Source organism: Psittacula echo (genome assembly GCF_963264785.1).
Source record: "Psittacula echo genome assembly, chromosome: 4".
In the NCBI taxonomy this organism is placed as follows: Eukaryota; Metazoa; Chordata; class Aves; order Psittaciformes; family Psittacidae; genus Psittacula; species Psittacula echo.
In genome coordinates, this window is record NC_137738.1 from 38628286 (window position 1) to 38650674 (window position 22389).

Below are 22389 nucleotides of genomic sequence, written 5' to 3' on the forward strand. Positions count from 1 at the left end.
GTCTTTGAGGAGATTATATGAAGTTATCTTTCCTTTGATAGTTGCTATTTTGAATTATTAGAAATTATTTGTTAATAGATATAATCTCTGCTTGTCTTTTGAAACCTAGTTAGTCTGACTTTATCTTACACATCAGCAGTTTTCAGAGTCTGTACCTGACTGATTTGTTTTTCTCACTAAATGATTCTTCAGGAATATATCTTATGGTTTTCAGGTGTGCTTTTGTACAGGGCTGCTTCTGGTAGTTAATTGTAGCTGTTGTCCCTGAATGGTTTCAAAGAATGTATTCATCCTGGAAGAGGCCATCTCTGGTGGTCTGGAGTGAATGACTGATTTAACTCTTTTCTCTTTCACCTCTCCTCAGGGAGTGTCAACTTTGTGTATGTATGAGGCTTGTGTGGAGGGATAAGGCTTGGTTCTGTTGAAACGTTTCTTTGGCCTGACTGTGCAGCTTTGTTTTCTGCAGAATTAATTTGAAGACTACTTGTTCTCTGCAGACTTGCCAAGTTTAGTGAGTCAAGCAGACTCAGAATGTGTATAGGATTTGTAGGTGATTCTAGATTAATCAGCCTACTTCTTTCAGCCTTTCCTGGAGGCTGAAGCTGGGAACCTGGACATTCATTGGGCAAAAGTGAGTAGTAATCAGACTTCAGGTTGCAGTGCTAGCCTATCAATCAGTTTGGATTTTTTTTAATGATCCTTGAGATATTTTGCAAGCAAAAGACTTCCAGAATTCTAGTGCTTCAAAGAATTAAAGTGAATCTGCGTGGAGCTGGCCAGTAAAGATCCCTTTTTTGTAAGGGAAAACACATTTTTTTTTTTTTTTTTTTTTTTTTACCTCCCCACTCTTAGTACGTGTGACTTGAGTTTATCTTCAGTGGAGTTTTTTACCATCAGGAAGTGTAATGCTTTTATTGTTTTGTTTAGTTTGTTTTAATTTATTTATTTATTTTATTCCAATTCACACAGAGCTGTTGACCACTGTAGACATACAATGGGATTATTTGTTCTGCTTTTAGGCTGCTGTTCTGCTATGCTAACATTTGAAAGAAGAAATAAACTTTGAATGTACCTTGTAAAGATGGTATTTATTCTCTTTAAACTTTTCTAGCCAAATCTTGGAAACAGGAGTGTTCCCCTGTGATTTTTGTGTTTTTGTTGTTTGATTGGTTTTGTTTGGTTGGTTTGGTTTGGTTTGTTTTTGGTTTTTTTCTAGTAAATGTGTAACATCATAGGTTTAGTCTGACAGATACCAATTTAAGTGCTTAGTATTCCAGCATTTATCTGAGCCTTCTGTGTTTCTACTCCTCATTATGCAGAGCATATGTAAAACTTCCACATGTTGCAACTTCTAGTGAGTTGCACAAGCTGGCTGAGAGTTACATCGCTGGTTTCCACTTGTGCTTTCTACACAAAAAGGTCTTACAAAAGTGAACTTTCAAAACTATTTTCATTTTCTATATTGGCCTGTCTGAAAAGCTGTCTGGCACTGAAACATTGAAACAAATGGATTAATCAAAATATTTTAAGCAGTGAATTACATTGTATCAGTGCAGGTTCTCCTGACTCGAAGCAGGTCTGAATATAATGCCACATTAATTTTAATGATTGGTATTTGCTGCTTAGAAACCACCTTGAGGTTGGATGATGAGTCCTGTTCCAGACAATACTTTCCTTTTGTCTGAATCCCTGGATGTTTTAATTGTTATGGAGCTTCTGAAGTGCTCTTTTCCATGCTGGAAACTTCCCTACAGAAGGTGGGAAACCCTGTCTGACATCTGTAACTTCAGGCATTGACATTTAAAACCTTGTTAAAGCTCTGGACTGTGGTGAAAATCTACCTCAAATAGTGAGTGTTTGTTTTTTATTTTATTGCATTTTAATTTTTATTTGTTGGGGAAGTACTGTGAAGGGTGATGATGGTAGAGGTAACTTTTTTGGAAGATGTATGATTACTAAGTTTTTAAGTAGTTTTATCTTTTAGTGAAGCTGCAGTAATTTCACTTTCAAGTGGTTCTCACGTGTAAGTAAGTTGCTGTGGATTCCAGTGAGAACCAAATTGCTTTAAAAAAAGTTCTGACTTCCTTAGTTTTGTGCTTGAACAACTGTCATTTTGAAAGTTGTAATTTTCTGAGGAATCTAGCTGTATGTCTTCAAGCGCATCTTTGCGCAGACTTGCTCTTTATTGCCTTCTTTTTATCATTTAAAAAAAGAGGGAGGAATAGCGAAAATGTGAATGGCTTCTCTTGGCATTTGGGGAGCAGGGTGGGAGTGAAGGAGATGGCAACACTGTGTGGAAAGGAAAATCTTTACTCTTTCTCTGCAGCCTTTCTTTGACTATGCAGCAAATGTAGACAAATGCTCAGTTTTCTTTACTTGCTCAACCCTTCCCTCATCCATAATAAGTCAGAGGTCAAACTAATAAATTTTGGTGCACATATGTTTTTTTAAGACAATCTCACTCTTGCGGGAATTATTGCCAGGTATTTCAGTTAAACTACAGGATTGTGGAGGAACCTTGTAATTGCTGAGCAGCAAAACAGGTTTAGCTCTGCATCTTTGACAGTCTCAAAACTGGGATGTGTTCTATATAACATTTCCTCCAATGTGTTCTATATAACATTTCCTCCAAGCCATCATATGAAGAGAATGGCATTTCCCTTTCTTTGGAACCAGAACAGTTTTAGTTCTAGGAAGTGAGTTGTAATATGTGGATATTCATAATTCTAGATTATTTTATCTAGAGGAAACAGACATTTTATCTGTGAAACCTGCTATCGTATGGGTCTGTCTTGTAGTATAATTACCTGTGTGTTGTAACACTTGCAATGTTTCCTGTGATTGCAGCATTTAATGCAGAGCCTCTATTTTAGGATGTTGAGGTAATGCTGCCACCCTTCTCCTTTTGATGGGATATGGGCCTAATCTGTGTTTCTTCCCTTTTCTCATCTTCTTGTTTTCATAAAACTTACAGCAAATATTACCTACAAGACTTCTTTTTCTTTTTTTTTTTTTTTTTTTTTTTATCAACTTTCACAGAATAGCTCTTCAGTCTCAGTAACTGCTAGCAGATGAAAAACAAGTAAAACATTCTTGTAATAGCAGAGCAGATGAGCACTGCCTGAAGTATCAGACATTACTTGGAATCTGACAGGAACTGGAAACATACAAGGCTAAAAGATGAGCAAGTTCTCTAAACTATCAAAAAAAACCCCAAACCAGACCAGACCCAACCCCTCACTAAAGCTGGATTTGCAAGGTAATACCTTCCCTCCATCTCATAGTTAAAGTGTCTACTAGAAAAACTGCAGGAAAGATGCATAGAAGAACTGCTTTGGACTGTGCTTTTCTGTTGATCTGTGTTCCATCCTTTTGCAGTCTTGAACTGATCTGTAGATACTTGGAAACCTCACCATACTGTCTGAATTATGCCTTCCCAATACTAATAAAAGCTATTTGTTTCTGACATCTACAGCCTGTACAAAACAGTAGCTCTGTGTTTATACTCTCATGGGAACTCTCTAGCACTGTCAAGTGATGCATTTCTTGGGGCCAAAAAAAGAATCCATCTGAAGTCATCACGTAGACTAAGAGAGAGCAAACTACAGATCTCTGGTGGCATCTGCAACAACTAAGATGGAATGTGTAGCATTACTTTTAATGCTATGCTTCACATTTTTATATTGAAGAATTGCATGTTTTAATGCCTTTTTTATCTGGCAATTTAGGTTTCTCTAATGTCTCTTTGACACTTTATTCTAAAAAAGTTAGTTAAATAATGTAAAACATTTAATAGTGATGTTGAGGTAGTGCATAAGCTCTTAAAAATAAATGACCATAATACATTTGTGTATATAGGAATTAAAGTTGCATAAGCACCTTCTAGGGACAATGTCAACCTTTTAATAGTCTACCTGAAGTCGGCTTTCTGGTAAACACAAGCCACAATATGACTTCATGCAACAGTGATATGCAGCTATTTTTGTGGTGTGAAATGGAGCTATGTGTAATAGTACAGATGTCTGAACAAAATAAGTAAAATTACATGTATTTCAACAAGACATAGTAATCACTCTTAATATTTTGACATGTAAGTTCTATGAAAAGCACAGAAAAAATCAAACAATGTAATGAGTAAGAACTGGTTTCGCATATTAAAAATAAGAATTGCAGCTCCAAGGTACCCGTTGTTTATGTGAGGGCATGCTTCCTCTTTTGATTTTGATGGAAGAGTGCCATCTACTGAATTGCTTGAATTGTACCTTAGTTTTTCATTTGTAATGGCAATTTTGAGCACATCTATGAAATTGTCACTACTACTTTGATAATAGTGAAACAATAAGTTTATCAGTTCCTTTGGGGATTTGAAAACCTAAAAATTATGATGCAATAGTGGAACCTGAGGAGGCAAAAATAAAATTGAAAACATTTCAGTATTTTGCAATATAACCTTTTTAATCATAGCACTGAGAGGATAGTTATTGATGGCTTATATATGTTTGAGTCTTATTGTAAAAATCTTAAATTGTATCCATTCAAAATGGCACTCAGGAATTCTCTCTACTTATGCCTTTCAGCAGACTTCATGGAAACTCTCTCTGAAGACCCATTTATTGCATTAGGCTCAAATTGGGACTTAGACACTGCTTGCTGAAATACTTAAAGCAGTAGCATCAGTACTGCTTCTGAACATCACTTTGGGTATTTGGAAGATCTTCCAGCTTGTGAGCAGTATGATTCTGGGACAGATTGTCATGTCAAATTGGTATAGACAGAGAGGTATCTACTGGCTTGATTTGGGGTCTGAGTTTCTACTTTTTGGCTATATAATGGAAGTGCTGGTACTTCTAGTCTGTGACCCTCTTAGCACTTCAACAAGTGACTTTACTGGCAAGTACTTCAAAAGGCTGCATAAAGCAAAAAATGCTATAACCTGCATCACTGTATTGATAAAACTCGTAGCAATAAGCTAAACTTTCTACAGAAGCTTATGTGGAAGAGAGAGTTATTTCCATCATTGGTACAAGGCAAAATGGTGTGGGAAGCATAAGGGTGGGTTTAAGACTCATCCACAAGTTAAGTATTGGAGGATTGTGTCCAAAGGAAGAAGCTAGTATCAGTACTGAGACCACAGCAAACTCTAGGGGAGAAATTCATACATGTGACCAATGTAAATGTTAATATAAGGTGGTTTTTGAGACCTTTTTCTCATCCAGATCTGCCAGCACTCTTTAAGTGTTTAGTGTGGGGTTTTTCTGTGTGGTGATTTTTTTTTTTTTTATCTCTTTAGTTCTGTCTGCTTTAGTCACTTGATTTTTATGCCTTCTTTTTCAAAAGTGGTGTTGTGGTTTAAGCCAGTCGACAAGTCAGCCACGCAGTTTCTACTCCCCCTTCCCTCTCCCGGAGGGATGGGGAGGAGAATCAAAAGAATGTAACTCCCATGGGTTGAGATAAAGACAGTCCAGTAACTAAGGTATGACACAAATCACTACTGCTACCACCAATAGTAATAATGATAAGGGAAATAACAAGGGAAGAGAATATGATACCACCCGCCGGAAATGAGTCTGACTGAGCAGAGCGTGCCCTTCCGGGTAACTCCCAGTTACATCTCCGGGCATGACGTGCTGTGGTATGGAATACCTCTTTGGCTAGTTTGAGTCAGGTGTTCTGTCCCTGCTTCCTCCCAGCATCCCCTCCTCCCTGGCAGAGCATAAGACTCACAAAGTCCTTGGTCAGAGTAAACATTCTGACCAGCAACTGAAAACATCGTTTTTTTCAGTAGTATCCCCAGGCCGAAAGTCAAAAAGCACAGTGCTGCACCAGCTACTAAGAAGGAGAAAAAGTGACTGCTGCTGCTGAACCCAGGACAGGTGGATACATGAAGAATGATAAATTGGATAGGTGACATAATAAAGGCGACAGATGGGGCAAAACGTGGTTTGGGATAAGAGAAAAATTAAAAGGGATGAATAGGGGTATAAAGGTAGGGATATATATGTAATATATGATATAAAAATATGAGTAATAGGGGTAATTTGAGAAATAAGACATTGGTGCCAAAAGGAAAGACTGTGAGAATAACAAATTCTGTAAAAGGAGAGAAAAATTAACTGTGTTATAGCAGAGAATCAGGAGGGCTGAGGGAACCACTGTAGTTTATGTAAGTTGTAATAGTACCTAAGGTCTTACTCTGTATAACCTCAACATGATGTAAAAGGTTAACAAGATACCAGTGAAACTGGGACTCAGCAGATTAGTCTAGCTACTACTCAGTTTGCAGGGAGAGGATTGAAGAATGGGCTTGTATTTGAACCAAGTTAAGATGGAATGGCTAGTTGGTTACACTTAGTCTTCTGTTATGAACATCCAGTAGTCAGTGACTTGAAAATAACTGAAGAAGGTTTGTGTGGCAGGTGAGAGTTAAGGGAGGTGTTTTACACTGTGCTTTGTGAATGAAGATATGCCTCTGAACTTAGCAAAGAGCTGGTTTGCAGTCAGAAACTGGTGTTGGCAAACAATAATTGATTTTTCAGGGATTGGCCGTCGTCTTTGGCGAAGTTGAATTGTCCTTCTTATTAGATAATATCTATGGTTCTTTGTGTTTTCATAAGTTAAACTAAATAGGTATATAAATTCACTTAACATCTAGTTCAGAACATTACATTTGTTAATGCTGCTGTTGGCAATGTCTGTATAAAATATTTGGATGCTGGGCAAAGGCATCATTCTTGCTCCAATTATTCCTCATTTCTAAGAGCATAGAATGGTCCTGCCTTAAGCCTTGGCCAAGAAGCTATGGACGTAAGAGTAAAAGCCTGGTTAATTATTGATATTATAATGCAGTATGTGCTACCAGAAGGATAGGATATCTGTAATAACATTGAAATTTGACAAAAATTAAACTGGTTTACATTGATGACAGATGAGCAGGACTTGGAAGCTTGCAACAGAATACAAAGATTTTGCCTCTGACGTTTGATTAAGATCTTTCAAAATATATCATCGTTTCCTGGATTTACTTGTTTGCATAGGGTCTTCGGAAAAAACTTTAGTGAATTAGCAGTTTACCACCCATTTCACTGCATCGTGCTTAGTCAGAGGAACCATTATGCTATTTCCTACTCTTTTCTCTTGTGTTCTATCATTCTCCTTCCCTTCCATCCCACCCAAAAATGTACCAGATTAGTCACCTTTTTTGGCTTTTTTTTTTTTCTTTTTTTTTTTCATTAGTGGTGAAATACAGCTTTTTGACTAAAGTAGCAGAACCTCGTGGTCATAAAACCTGGATCAGAAAGCAAATTGAATAAAATCAAGGAAAGCTTATAGTTTTATAGCTTGTTAGTTTTTTAAAAATAGAATGTTATTTTAGTCTAAATTGATGTTTTTACCTCTTCATTTAAGAGCATGCTTTGCTATTTGTGAGTTGTGCATATAGAAGCTTATAATTAAAACCAATTTTTGTTTCTTGTTTGATTTTTAAATCACAGATTTTTAATCCTGTTTGCATTTGTGCTACTAATTACATCTTGTTCTAACGAACGATTGCCTCTCACTGGCAGTTATGAGAAAATTCCACCAAATACAGCCTTTACAGAAAATTTGCTGGCAGTTCTCATAGCTGTTTGGGAAATAATGTATTTGTGCATGTTTATGTAAGCAGCTTTGAAGTTTAAGGTGTATTTTGACTCCTAGCTATTATCATTATTAGCAAATGGATTGGAAATAAATAATGGCTCACTATCCATTCTCTATTGGTTTCTATGCAAACTAGTTACAAAAATTGTTTAAAATTAAAATGTATAACTCTAAGCAAAAAAAGTGGTTTTGTGCTTTGAAATTGCTGGAACTTCTTGTATACAGAAACTAGTTAATGAACTTTGAGATCTATGTACTTTGGTATTTTTCAAAACAGAGCTCCTTTCTTACCCTATTAATTGAACTTTTTTTTTTTTTTTTAAGTTAACATTTAAACATCAGAAGCCAACTGATTCAAGGAGCTGAGTATTGTTTTATAAACAAAGTGAATACTTAAGGAAGTTGATCTGTATTTATGCAGGAACTAATGTTATTTGTAGCTGGTCTGGAAGTTGAGAAATTCAGCTTCCAGGCAGTTGTGACTACACAAATTCACAGAAATTTCTAAAGCTGCAGTGGCCAACAGCAGTAATAGTTTGCTGTAGCCTGTTAAGCTAATATATCTTATTTGTAATAAGATCTAACGTCAACTGTTTAAACACCATACCTGGTTTTGCTCCTTTTCCCCCCAACAGAAAAAGGACAAATTATATGCTTTCACCCCTCCCTATGAAAGAATAAACTCATTGTGAGTGCCAGATCTAAGAACTGCTGAACTCGAATGGTATTAAATAATTTCATGATAATGCATCTTAAATACTCTTTTTTTTGACAAACAGATCATCTGAACACAGCCTCTTAACCTTCATAGTTATTAAAAAATAAAAAACCAAACCCCAACAAAAAAAACACAGACCAATCAATACCATTGCTCTCCAAAAAACATTTGGGAACTTGTATAATGTTAAGATTCCTGGAAAATGAGGGGAAAAAAAAAAAAAATGCATATCCAGTGTTTTGGCACGTAAATGATCTCTTCCAATTTATATTCCTGTCTTCCTCAATCCTTCTCCAAGAGAAATGAAGACGTTTGGGAAAAATCTTTTGGTAACCTTCCAGGACTGAGTTCCTAGCCTCTTCATCTCTGAGGTACCTTGCATTGTTGTCGTCCTTATGACTAACAGAATTAAGCTGAATGTAGATTTTATTTCATTTCTTTTATTGCTTGGAAGTTATGGTTCTTTTTTCTCTTATGACAATTGATTTGATTTCCAAATATAAAATGTAACACTGGCCTCTGTTCACCTAATGAGGTCAAGCTGTTTCTAGATATCAGTTAACTCACAGGTACTGTATTTGCACAGAAGTTGAAGCCACTGTCTTCTGACTGTATCTGACATCTTCCCTTTTCTTATCCTGTTTCCTTACTGTCGGTTTTATAGCCTTCTCACACTCCTTAGCTGGCAGAAGGAGAATTCATTGCAATGGTCCAACTGGAATTGCCATGGCAAATTGTTAATAGTAATTTGATAGTATTTCTACTTGGCAAACTTCAGTCTCAGTTTTAAAGCCCACAGTGCTGTTGTTTACATATACAAAAGTTAATCTTATATGTTAATGTTATTGTATCCTTTTGCAGACAGAAATAGTGAGACATTGGGAAGAATAAAGACTTGCTTAGCTGAGTGGTATAAACACAGCAAAATGTTATGTAGGCCTAAAGCTTTAGAAAGAAACTACTTGTATCATATCACTATTTTTTAAAAAAACTTTACTGTATCAGGATTGGTCTGAAGTGTGAAACGCTCCCAGAAGTATTTTTTTGATTTTCGTTGTCTTGTTTGTAGAAAAGTCAGTTTTGTAGACAGTGTTGACTGTAGTACTTTCAGATTTATTTTATTTTATTAATAACTCTTTTGCTAAATACCCATATGTATGGATAGATTGTTCTTCATAAGATCGTTTCTGTGAGATCGTGATTTTGTATGTGCAAGGATTAGTGTTAATTAGATCTAGGTGCAGGCAAGATTGAAAGTTAGGAAAGTTGCATGAGTCTGCTTTTGTGCTATTTTAGTCCTGCCTAGATGTGTAAGTGGACTTTATGGTACTCTGTAACTTGTAGTAAAGTTAGTCTTTTGCTTTTTTTCTGTTGTTGCATTGTATCCAGACTCGGCAGTGGTGAGTAACACCAGACAGACTTTTGATCTTTATGTACTTCAACTCCTGTTTGGAAATCTCACCATGACTGTCTGGTTTTTCTGTTGCAGCAGTTCTTGGGCACCACAATCAAAGCACCCAAAAAGTGTGTGCGAAGTAAGTGATGGTTTTGCTGTCTGTAAGTAAAGTGGAAAACTGCTACATAGCAATGACTATAGTAAAATGTGTCAGTATAATGTGTAGTCTTGGAGAACTACATGCTGCAGACTGGTACACATAAGAATACTGTGAGTTACCTATTACCCTTAATGCTTTGTATGTAATTGACATAAGTGATATGTTTTTTCCTCTAGTTGGAGATTTTTTTTTTTTCTTCATTAAAATTGTCAAATATGTAAGTACTGTGAGGTGTTGCAGCTGCAGTTCTGAGAAGCATCTAGGACTTAGTTTTAAAAGTTGCTACAGTTTCAGATTTGTCTTAAAAACTGTAACAGTGACAAATCTGATATAGGAACATGGTCCATATCTTGTGCTGTGCTATCAAAACTTTTCATAGCAGTGTAATGACATGAAGATGTGACTATCTGTGTGGCGATAGTTTGGGATGTAATTTATGTTATAAATGTGTCTCATAACTGATTTATGTTAGGGCTTGAATTAATAGCTATGGTTTTTGGAGCTGCCTCCTATGTTAGATGGGTGAACTGTAGGTGAAGAAGAGCCCAATATTCCCTAGGTCTACTTAAACTAACTTAAAAAAAGCCAAGCAACCAAATTGCTCTTCTAAGGCTTTCATAAATATTTGGGAATTAGTTTTTTGTTTCAAAATGTGACTTCTTAAGGCAGATGTGTGCCAGTTTGCTTCAGTGTCGGTAATTTGTAGATAACAGTAATACTTCTTAAAAGAATGTTTTGCATAGAGAACTCTCATCACTAATTGAAATGTTTAATTTTGTTTGAGGTGGGGGGGGGGAGGGTAGGGGAGTGTAAGCTTAGGCCTGAAGCTTATTTGGAAAAATATTTTAACTGTTGCCTTTTCTCACAAATCAAAGTAAATCAGTGTCCTTATGCAATATAAAATTGTGATACTGTGCTTCTGTATGATGTGCACTTCTAGTAGTTTTGGAAATGAATGCTGCTGTAGGACACAAGTACGTTATCTCTTCCTTTTCTTAGCCACAGCTTTTGTCTCTTACTTGCTTTAAAAAAAACCCACCACACCAAACCAAAAAAAACCCCAAACAGACCATGCAGTGAAATACTAGTGTTTTCTAGGGTTAATTTCCTAATTGTAGTGGGGAACACAGAAGCAATATTCAAATGCACAGCTGAGAAGCTAGTAATTTATCCAGTTTGTTAATATTTGGAATGGGGATGAATCAGGAATAGTAGAAAGAAATGCTTTGAAGTGAAGAAGAAAGGAAGTGTCTTTGTTTAGAAAATTGCTCAGGGCAGACTATTTCCTCTAGAGCTACCATAGCTCTTTGGCAGAGAATTTTTCCTGTCTACAACATTAAAATCCTTTGTCCATCTTGTCATTATTCATTATTATTTTTTGCCTGTTTTGGGGCCTACTGTGCAGTTAGATGATCACTGCTTATCACAGTGAGCTCTCTTGCCTTAAGCACACATAGGCAAATATAGAGGATTTGGACAAACTGCATTGCTTGGGATGCTGGCTGTTTTGGGTGGTTGAGAAATGCTTAACATGTACTGAAATGGGCATGTATTATTATCCTTCTACAGTCAGCATTTAAGTGACATGCTTTTTCAACTCAGCATACCCTGCAAAACTGGGATGCTTTGCTTTAGAAAAGAAGATTAATGCTGGTTAGGATGATATTAATTTGAGATGAGAAGAATAATTTTAGATGCTAGGTGAAAAAGTGAAGATGACATAATCCTTGGGTAAAAGAACTAAATGTGACTGCTGCAAGGACTATTTTTGATAGCTGTAAGTGCTATAAAAAAGCCAAACTCTATTTTCAGTTCTGCATATGAGGCTTCCACTAATTTGTCAGAAAGATGAACTTGCTCTGAATGCTTAAAGCTTGTGTAAACTTACTCCTACTGCTGCATATTTACTGATTTCTGGAGAGAGAACTGGTGCAGGTGTCCTTGAAAATGTAAAAGAATTATTTTGCTGTTATTTAAAGAAATGTTCACGTTTTTTTCTTTTTTTTTTTTTTTTTTTTTTGGGTATTGCTTTCATAAATATTTGCGTTAGAAGTGCTTGAAGAAAACATGAGATATAGTTTGAAGGTTGAAGTAAATTGAGGAATCCTTGGGCTTCTCTGGTTTTCAGGGTTTTTTCGTTGTTTTGAAGCAAGGTAGCTCTAAAGCCTTAATTCCAAATAAACTGTGTGGGTGAACAAAAAATGGCTACATTTAATTATGTTGGAAGCTGATGTTCAAGGGATGTGCTGGAGGAATCTTAAGTTTTATGTTTCAGTTCCTGTAAACATCTGAGTTTCATAGAAATTTCTTTTTGTCAGTTTTTGCAAAGAATTGTTAATTCAAGTGAATGCAGAAGCAAGAGCAAGGCTGAAACAAGAAGCAAGCTCTGAAAGATCAGTATTCCTTGTGAGGATATATTTTTTTTTTTCCCCTCGTGGCAATTTGTGTAGTCAATGCATAACTAATGCAAAAGCAATGAATTTACATTAAAAGTATTCTGAATTTTTGTAGGAAGGTATCATTTATGGGGATAACCCCACCTCTGCTAGTTTTAAGTTTGGAGGTATAAACTGTCAGTGAGCTACAGATGACTTCTTTATACAAGAAACATATAGATAAGAATTTAAAATTCAAGGGGGAAAAAACAGGTGAGGCAAGCTGGCTCTTTAAGCCCTTCCATGCCAGAACAAAATTAAATTACTAGTTCTGTTGAGGGAAGAAACTGGTATTAAGTTTGCTGGATTATTCAACATCTGTATAGTGCATCGCTTAACTGGATGTTATGCAGGTTCATTAGCCTTAGAGAAGAATGCAATTGAAGTTTAAAAGTTCAACTGCTGTGTTGAAGCAGACTTGTTTCCATTGTAAATATGCTTATGTTTTGTCTCATCAACTTAGAGGCTGCGAAGATATATTTGAATTTTTTTGCATGCGACCTAATAATCTCTTTAGCCTTTCAACTGTCTCTAGTTTGAATGCATGTGGGCTTTTTTTAAAGAGTATTTGTATCTACTTTGGTTTTGATCAACAATTTCTCAATAAATGGAAAAAAAATACAGAATGGGTGAGAATTGTACTGGTTTATTAATTTCTAGTGTATACTGAGAGAACAAATTGTATGTTATATTCCTTGTTTTGCATACATCTTTGGAATGATTTCTTTTCTTTAAAAAACTAAGGTGCCTAGCAAGAGGTATTTAGCTCTTTGGAAAATTATATTTCAGAAATGCTGGGCATATTATAATGATGAAATACTGGCTACTTTGTGCAATTCATCTAGACTTGGGGTTTTTTCTGCCCTGTCTCCTAGAGGTTGGACAATTTCCTGAATTCTGCATCAGAAGAAAGGGGGATGACCACACTTGAAATACAGAATCTTTGCAACTGATAAATAATTGAGTATGGAGAATTGAAAAAATCTGTGTTGCTGCTACTTCCAATTTTAGTTGATATTCGTTATGAAAATACAGAACTGATTTATGTATGAGAGGGAAAATGAGCAAGCTTTTGTTATCTCATAGTTGGTGTGAATACAGGAAGTCTTGATATAGAGATCTTGGAAACTTATATTATCCATAACTTCCCATTGACTCCTCCATATTTGGCTGTTGATCTGTTTATCTCTGTCGCAGCAGATTTTTTTTTTCAACATGCTTTGCATTATTCACATGTTCTATCTGTAAGTAGTGCTTAAAAGGAGAGAAGATTCCTTTAAAACTTGAAAAATTTGATAATTTTTATTATGATGCTTATTTAGATTATCATCCTTTTATATTAGCTCTGATAGTTAACACTGTAACTGCTTCATTATTCTGTTATTTTCTGATTGATGAAAAATCCTTTAAATAACTAAGTTAAGCAATTATACATAATTTTCATATTACATGGAGATAAACAAGATGGGCCTTGTAACTTTTTTGTGTTCCTTTGTGGTGTTTATAAATTATTTTTTATGGTGATCACTCAGATCTACGTGGTTAAATATGTTGGGTGCTCTAACTAGATGTTAACTTGTCTGAATGTGGTATAAGTGACAATGTTGGTTATGGTGTTTGGTGTTTTCTTGTTTGTTTTTTTTGTTTGTTTGCTTGTTTGTTTTCCCTCCATGTCTCATACAACAATTATTCCTTAATGGTACCAATTCCAGCTTTGGTCGGCCAGGAGTTGAATGCTACTGCCAACATGACAGTGGAGCTGCAGTAATTCAGCTTCAGTTCCTGATTAATGAGGTTAGTAAAATGATACACATATTCCATAATTCAAAGGAGACTGTTTTTTCTTCAATTTCTCAGTAAGTAAGCATCAAAATCAGCTAACACAAGTGCCTCTAAACATGAATGGCAAACAGTAATAGCAATTATAAATTCTTTTTATACTTTTAGTACATGCTGGACTAACTGCTGAAAATCTTTGTCTCTAGAGTACTCTTGCTAGAAGCAAGAACTTTTTTCCTAGGAAAACTTATTCATATAATGAACATTGCAGGTTAGCTCTTGTAGTAAATAATGTTTACAATAGTACTAACAGTTTCAGTGAGTGGTTCATTTTATTTCGATAGTTACTGTTTTAAACATGAGCTGAGCAATGATCCCTAATCTGATCCCTCAGTAATTTCACATATATTTTCTTTCTAGGGGTGTAGCAGCCAAGATGTGACAGCTGTGCTTTTCTTGAGCTAGCTGAGGCCAGATTTGTAGAGGGGTTTCTAGCTCAGAGGAATGGTGAAGTCAAACTTCACTAGCTTTGTCAGCATATAAATATTAGCAGCTGAATTCATTGTGTAGTTTTTCTGCAGAGATTGGACATGAGGGAACTGATGTACATCATGCATGGGAAGGCTGCTTCTTTCCCATCACCCCTCAGTATAGCACTGAACCAAATGTGGGTGAGCTGAATGACATGATCACATCAGTTATCTCATTGCTAGTACTTAGACCTTATATGTGCTATGCTGTTGATGTGCATGCTTATAAATATTTTTTTTCATCCTGGTAGCAAATATGCAATGTACTTCCACTATGAAGATGATATACTGTTAGTAGGTTTATGAAAATAAGTTGACTGAAACTTTTTCTTTCCTATAGGGAGCTCTTGTGAGTGCCTTGGCTGATGATACCTTACACCTGTGGAACTTACGTCAGAAGAGACCTGCTATACTTCATTCACTCAAATTTAACCGAGAACGGTAAGGATTTAGTTATTATTCCTTTGCTCCTTAACATCATTCTATGTGTTATTGTAAGATTAATGCAGTCCAGTTTATAACTCGTTACACTGTTGAAACTGGATTTACATCCTGTTTGAATTGCAGGCTGTTAGGACCCAGTGAATAGACACGCTAGTAACCTAAACTGAAATGACTTTTCTGTCATTTTGCATATTGCATCGTTGAACATTAATTTTCTCGTCTTTAAAAAGTGGAGGGATAGAAAACTTTCAGCGTATGTCTCCAGAGGAATTCTGGAACAAGAGAAAGTGTGTGCGTATGTGTTTATGCGTGTGCACCAACATCACAACAGGAAATCTAGTTCGATTTTTTTAGTTAGAAGTTTTTCTCTCACTTGATGAAAAATAGGAATTCTGCAGTGTTAGAGCCCCTGTGTGTATCAGAGAAGCTGAAAACAACATAGATTTTGACTGACAATTTAGAGACTAACAGTGTAGTAAGCAGGCTAGGGTGACACTTTAAATTTCTAAAAGTCAGAAGATTTAACTTCTGAGAAAAAAAAAAAGTAAAAATGTGGTTTTTCTGGTTTTAGGGTTTTTATTTTTTTTAATAACAAGTAGTCCTTCCTTTTGGGGAAGTAGTCCTTCTTTTCTGGTATGGGTGAAGTCTCAGCTGGAATGCTACGTCTACTTTTGAGCAGCTTGCTTCATAGGTGGACTGCTTGGTGAGCTCAAAGGGTACTTGCAAGAATACAGAATCGTCTGTGAATTGTACCTCTATTGAACAGGGCAGGAAGTAATTAGCTTTAAGTAATGGGTAACAATAGAAAGAGGAAGTTAAATATTTATGTAAAACTTTCTAATGTAATGTCTAAAGTTGAAGCAAAGTGCTAAACAGACTGATGGGTTATGGAGTAACCTTATGGTTTTAAAGAGCAAGTTATATATAAATTTGTCAGGAATAACTTAAATGCAGGTTACTGGAGGTTTTGGGGCTAGAGGCCTAAGTCGTTTTTGAGGTTATTTCTATGATCACTGTGCATAAACTTTCTACCAGGACCTACAGTGATATGATAGGACAAGTGATAATTATTTTAAGCTGAAATAGGGTGGATTTGGATTAGATATAAGGAAGAAATTCTTCACTATGAGGGTTATGAAGCACTGGAAAAGGTCGGCCAGAGAAGTTGTGGCTGCCCCATCCCTGGCAGTGTTCAAGGCCAGATTGGACGGGGCTTTGAGCGACCTGGTGTTGTGGAAGGTGTCTCTGCCGAACCAGGTGGTCTTCAAAGGCTTCTGAAGAACCAAACCATTCTGTGATTCTAAACTGCTCTGCACCAAATATAAAGCTTTGACAGAGCAAAATTCTCTGCCCCGAGGGAGCTATTGTGTTTCTTTACACAGCATAAAGGTCAAATGAAGAGAAATGCAATTTATAACCTCTAGTTTAACTAGTATTCTCCAACTATATGAGATGCAGTGATGTATCCTAACTAAATTTTTTCCCTTCTTATGCCCACTTATGACTTTCATCTGCAGCACCTACTTAAATGTCAATATAAAATTCAGATTTGCAGCCTCAAACCACAGTTGGACCTTGGCTGCTAACTAGGTCACTTGTGTCACTTCAGTGGTTGAATTTGTTAGTAATTTTGGACAGGGGAAAACCTGTGCCTTGCTAAAATAGATAGCGAGAGCACCATAATTGCCAAGAGTGGTGAAGGTATAGTTTGAGACATGGGCTTCTTCTTCTTCTAGCAATTTTAATATTAAAGTATCCATTGTAATAGCATATAGAAGTAACCAGAATACTTAAAATCCCAGAACCATACATTGTCCTAGCCACTTAAGTCATGCTGGATGACTGTTAACTGTTTTCAAACATTATGTTTTCTTGACTAGTTTATACAATAAAGTGCAATTTCATTACTAAGGAGTTATTTTGATTTTGAACTTCAGAGAATTGCAAAACTTCACGATTGAATAATTCTAAATAGGTGCCTTTTATAACACTAGGATTTCTTAGTAATTATACCTGATAGGTTTGATATATCATGTGAATTTGAAGTAAAAATAGGCATTGTTTAGGTCATATGCATTGTATTACCTACTAAGTTTATGGAGAGTTCATGAATCACACTGGGTCTTCTCAATTTACATGTGCCAAGTTGTTAGATACCTAATTAACTAAATTCTTTAAATTATTTATGTCATGGGATGAAGATTTACTGATAAGGATAAATAACTTCTCAAAAAGGAATTATTTAAAATACTAAACACTACAACAGAGCAATATATTCTCTAATTTTTCTAAAATTCTTAATTTGCCAGCTTGTGTAGGGAACTTCAGTATCTTGGCAATGTTTAGGTAAAAAAATAAATAGTTAACACATTGGAAAAAATGTCCTTGGAGGGAAACTAAGCCAAATCTGACTCCATCACTGAAACAACTATTCCAGTTGTATTGGTTTTTGCTCTAGGACTCTGTAGATGCTAAGGTTTAAAATTATGCACCTGGATGCTTGGTGACATTGCAGAAAAGCAGTATTTGTGTCTTGTTTAATAGGAGTTGAGCTCAGCATGTCACAAGCCAGTTCTTCGTTTTTGTTTCTAAATCACAGTTTACTGTGTGAGGATTAAATGTGAACTAGAAGGTTGGTTGTAGCATTGAAAGCTAACTGTAGCAGGTGGTTACCCAGATTAAAGGATATTCTAGTCTTGAAAACTATTCTTGAAGTATGTTTAAAAAAAAAAAAAAAAAAAATTATAATGCTATGACTTGTTAATGAATTCTGTATTCTAGCACAGCCTTTTACCAGGCTAATTCCCTGTGTTTAGCCCTATGGAAGAATTACTGCGCGGTGTTTCTAGTTTTCATGTTTGTTTCTCCTGTTAGCAAGCTAGCCAAACTAGATTACCTTCAGCCCTGTTTTGAGCATCTTTCAAATGAGGAATAAAAACCAGACATAGCTTGTTTATAAATGCTTGTGTAGTGTCAAGGGGTTTTTTTATACTTACCTGAAAATTGAGTTAGAGTATTAAATTACCTGTAATTTAATTCTGAATGCAGTCTTTAGTATATGACTGGAAAGTGTTGTGAATTCCTGCTTCTCCAGCCTTAAAATTCCAGGAATTTAAAGAACAGAGTGGTGAGAGTTGCTTTTTCTATTAAAATAATTCTGTGTTCGTTACAGACTGTTCTGAGCTGTGGATAATGTCTTCATTGGGGAACTTGCAGCATTTTAGATTTGTACAAAGGAGTTCTTTCAAAGTAGTGGCTAATAGTCTTGAAAGATGCTTTCTATGGAATCTTGAAGTGACTTGAGTATCTATAGATAGGAAACTGACCATTGAATAGATTCATAGCTTTTGATTGCCTTTTGTACCAGTGATAGTTAGTAATTTGAAGCAAGTCTTCTGAACCAGTGATTGATGAAGTTTTTGACGTATAACAAATTTGTTAGTTGCAATTACTGGCAGATGTCAGAAGCACAGTGCTAAACAAGCTTGTTCTGCAAGTTTTCTAGCCTTTTGTTTCTGTTGTGTTTGTGTGGGTTTTGCAGCTGCTCCACGTTCTGGTTGCCAAGCAAAATTTAGAGGATATTAAACTCATGTCATACTAAGCCTGGCCACTGTTTGACTGTGGGAAGTAGTGTGTAGGGGCCAAAGAGAGGAAAAAAAAAAAAACAAACATAATGATGCTGACACGGGGAGGAGGGGAGGGTGTTGCTTGCGTGTTAAGTGTATTAGTACCTCTTTGCAGAATGCAAAATTCCATGTGTGAACTTACTTACTATCATAGGTTTTGTACTTCTCTAAGATTTCTTCAGTGAATCATAATGTAATTTTTGTCATCTGCATACCTTTTTACGTTACATACCTGTGTAAATATCCTACAGGTAATAAAATTGTGTGTTCACATGTAATGCAAACCTTGCATCAAACTTGGTTTGACTTAGTAGCTAATGTAAGTGTTAGGCTAGATTAACTGCGAAATAAGCACAGTTAACACTTCTTATTAGGGTAAATATTGAAAGCATGTTGTAAGATAGATACCCAGTCTGGCTTTAGTTTTCTTACCATGCAGGAACTACTACACTTTGTTCTGATCTGTGCTGTGAAAGGTCAAATTCACATCACTAATGAGCCAGGGACTTCCACAGAACCAATTTAAGAGACTGTGAAGTGACAGTCTAACCGGATATAAGAAAAAATAAAAAAAAGGGGATTGGGAGAGTGGAGGGAAGAAAAGTGGTATGGATTGGCAGATCTGCGTCTCCTTTGCTGCAAACCAGACCCCAAACCATTTAGCTTTACATACAAATATGAAAAATTTCTTTAGGTAAGACTTGCACCTTTCCTGAGCTCAGTTTCCCTGTTCTAATGCCAGAGGAAGTAGTTTACTTATTTGGTGACTTAGCATAAAGACAAGAACCAGAATCATAGCATAAAAATAGAGCTGAGCATTTAGTGTGAGTGCTTTGCATATCGATTATTGAATATATTGATAAGTTTAATTTTTAATGTGACAACTTTTGTGGGATTTAAATAGTTTTCCTCAGCATGAAACTGCACAATTATGAGTTATTAAATTATGCTTTCATGTTTTTGTATCCTGCTCTAAACAGCAACTTGAGCCTTGTGTTTGAAACAAACTGTTTACTCACTGTAGAGCTGTAAACAGAGTGAGAAATTTCACCTGTTTTTATGTATTAATAAACAAGACTTAACTTTTATTATGCACATACCTTATCTTGTTAGATACTGTAACTTTATACCCAGCCTGTGTATTAGCAGGTATTAGTTGCAAGACAATTTTTCTTTTGACCTCACTGAATTTATAAACTGATGAATTCTGCCACTTTGTGGATAGCTGAAGGACATACAGGTTTCTTGCCTGTGAGAGCAGGTGGTAGATACTGTTTCGGGGGTTTTGGTTGTGTGTTTTTGTTTTTTCTTCCCCTCTCTGTGTATCAGCATCACTGTTTCACTTCCAGGCTTTGTTTGAGGGCTAACTTTTTCCCCTTTCCCTGTGTGTTTAGAGGTAGGATTATATTGTAACTAACAGAAGGATTACAAATACATATCCAAACCATACTTCTGAGAAACATTTGGAGTCTTTGCAGAGTCAGTGTTATACCAAGTACAAATTTTATATACAACACAACTAAGTTTTTTAACAAGTAACTAAGTTGTTCTGGGTTTGTTTTTTTGGTGGTATTTTTATGCCTTTTTTTTTTTTTTTTTTTTTTTTGTTATACATTTTAAACTGCTTTGTTCAAAGTGAAAGGAAATGATCATCAGGTCTGCTTGCATTTGTGGTGTCATATAAAGCCTTCTTTTAATTGGTGGGCTTAAAAATGCTACTCAGTAGTGATCCACTAGATGATGTAATTAGAGGGAGTTTTGTCATCTTTCAAGAAGTTAGCATAATTTCCCAGATGGAATGTTGATCTTTAACTGTATGTGTTGAAGCAGCTTACCCAAGCATCTTCTGATGCCAAGGATTTGGTTACTTTTGAGTCATGTCAGATATACCAACAGGAGATGCAGTGCAGGGGATTTATTAGTGGCAGGAGACCTTCAGATCTTTGGGGTATTTGGTGTGAATTCCTTCAATAATGAAAAATTTTCTTAGTTTTCTGAACAGTTGCTTCAAAGGGCATGTGTGCTTCAGTCTTTTGTCAGCATTGCAAGCAATGAAGCAGCCCATTTCTACTTGTCTGTGCATAAAAATGTGGAGACCTTTTCTGAGGCAAGTACAACTGAAGCTCAAAAAGCCATCTTAAAACGGAGTGGTGAAATGTGACCTCATAAAGGAAAACATGTAAGCCATGAAGTCTATTAGGAACATTATATCATAAGAGTACAAACACCTGTAGCAATGTACAAAACCTCTAAAATTGAGCCTTTTTCTGGAAAATTATCCGAATGGCCCTAATAGTGATCACATCAGTGGTGACAGCTTTATTTCTGTTCTTGGCTCTTGATTCCCCGTTACTCCATGTTGACACTAGTGTGCATCACAGCTCTGATACTGAACATAAGTACTTCTCAGCTCCCTTTAGAGGCAGCCCTTCAAGTGAATGTATTTGGAGGGTTGTTGTGGGATATAAATGGAATTGAAGTACCTGTTCCAGTCTTTGTGATATACTGCATTTATTCACATGGTCCTTTCAGGGGACAGTTTTTGGATGCATTGAAGAGGAATTCTTCCTCTGCATGCGCCACCTTCCCCTCCAGTCCTTTTGTGTGCAGGTAGGTATTTTAAGCTTATTGTCGTTACCAGACCTGGAAATTGACCCCTTGCAGCAGTCTAGAAAGTCACAGCCACTGCTTGCTTCCATCAGTATGTAATTCTAACACTCTTGACTTATGCCCATTGAAGACTTGATAAGAGACCATGGATGTGGAGTCTGGGCTAACGTAAGAATTAAACTTTTCAGCTTCTGGATTTTACATGGTGGTTATCACATGAATGAGAAGTTGAATATAGAGGTATGCAGCATATAACTTTGGTAGCTTACTGCTTTTCTTTTTAGAAATTTTTTATTTTATAGCTAGTGTAATTACAGTTACTATAATGATAGCCTGAGGTTCTAGAAATAGTTTTAGTGACTTAAAAATAAATGTGTCATCACTGTTTGTCATTCATCAAAGCATTTGTCACTGTGCTTTGTTAAAGCAGTGAAAATTTCTGAAGAACACATAATACTTCATAATACAGTAGACTAAGAAAAGGTAACAGTTAAATTAGAAAGATTTCTGTTGTCATAATAATACATTCAAGATAACAGCCTGTCGTTTTTACTTAAATATTTCCCTTAAAAGCCTGATTTCCAACTTGCACATTAATAAATTTTCTTGATATTTCTGTAATTAAATTCCTCTAGGGAATGCTATCATTTGCTATAACAACTGTTGTGATGTGCCTTGTGAATCAACCACAATTAAGATTTTTTTTGTTTGTTTGTTTCCTTAAGAAAAAACACATGGTCTGCAGTTAAAAGAGAAAATCCCTTCAGTAGGTTTACATATGGCTTCTTAAAGACTCTCCTGTCACTGTTAATACTCTCTCATAAGCAATAGCACAAATTATACTTTAATTATAGTAAGAATAGGTAATATTTTTTTGAGGGTTTTTCTTTAATCAGTGCTTCCCACTGTGTGTGCACCACTGGGTTATTTTGCATATTTTTTTGTTTTCTTGAACTCTTACAAATCGATTTCACAGAAATGAAAGTGAATATTTTTTTTTTTTTTTTTTGGGGGGGGATTGTTTTGTTGTTGGTTTGGTTTTGGGGTTTTGTT

General features: G+C 35.8%; 1 protein-coding gene across 4 annotated transcripts in view; it reads left to right on the forward strand.

The window, feature by feature from the left end:
* Nucleotides 1-22389, forward strand: part of STXBP5 (syntaxin binding protein 5) — a 112660-nt gene that overhangs the window by 17263 nt on the left and 73008 nt on the right. For all 4 annotated transcript variants that reach the window (XM_080616821.1, XM_080616823.1, XM_080616824.1 and 1 more), the window contains exons 3-4: nucleotides 14060-14141; nucleotides 14997-15097. In XM_080616821.1, the coding sequence (XP_080472947.1) occupies nucleotides 14060-14141; nucleotides 14997-15097 (183 nt within the window). The remainder of the gene's footprint in view (nucleotides 1-14059; nucleotides 14142-14996; nucleotides 15098-22389) is intronic.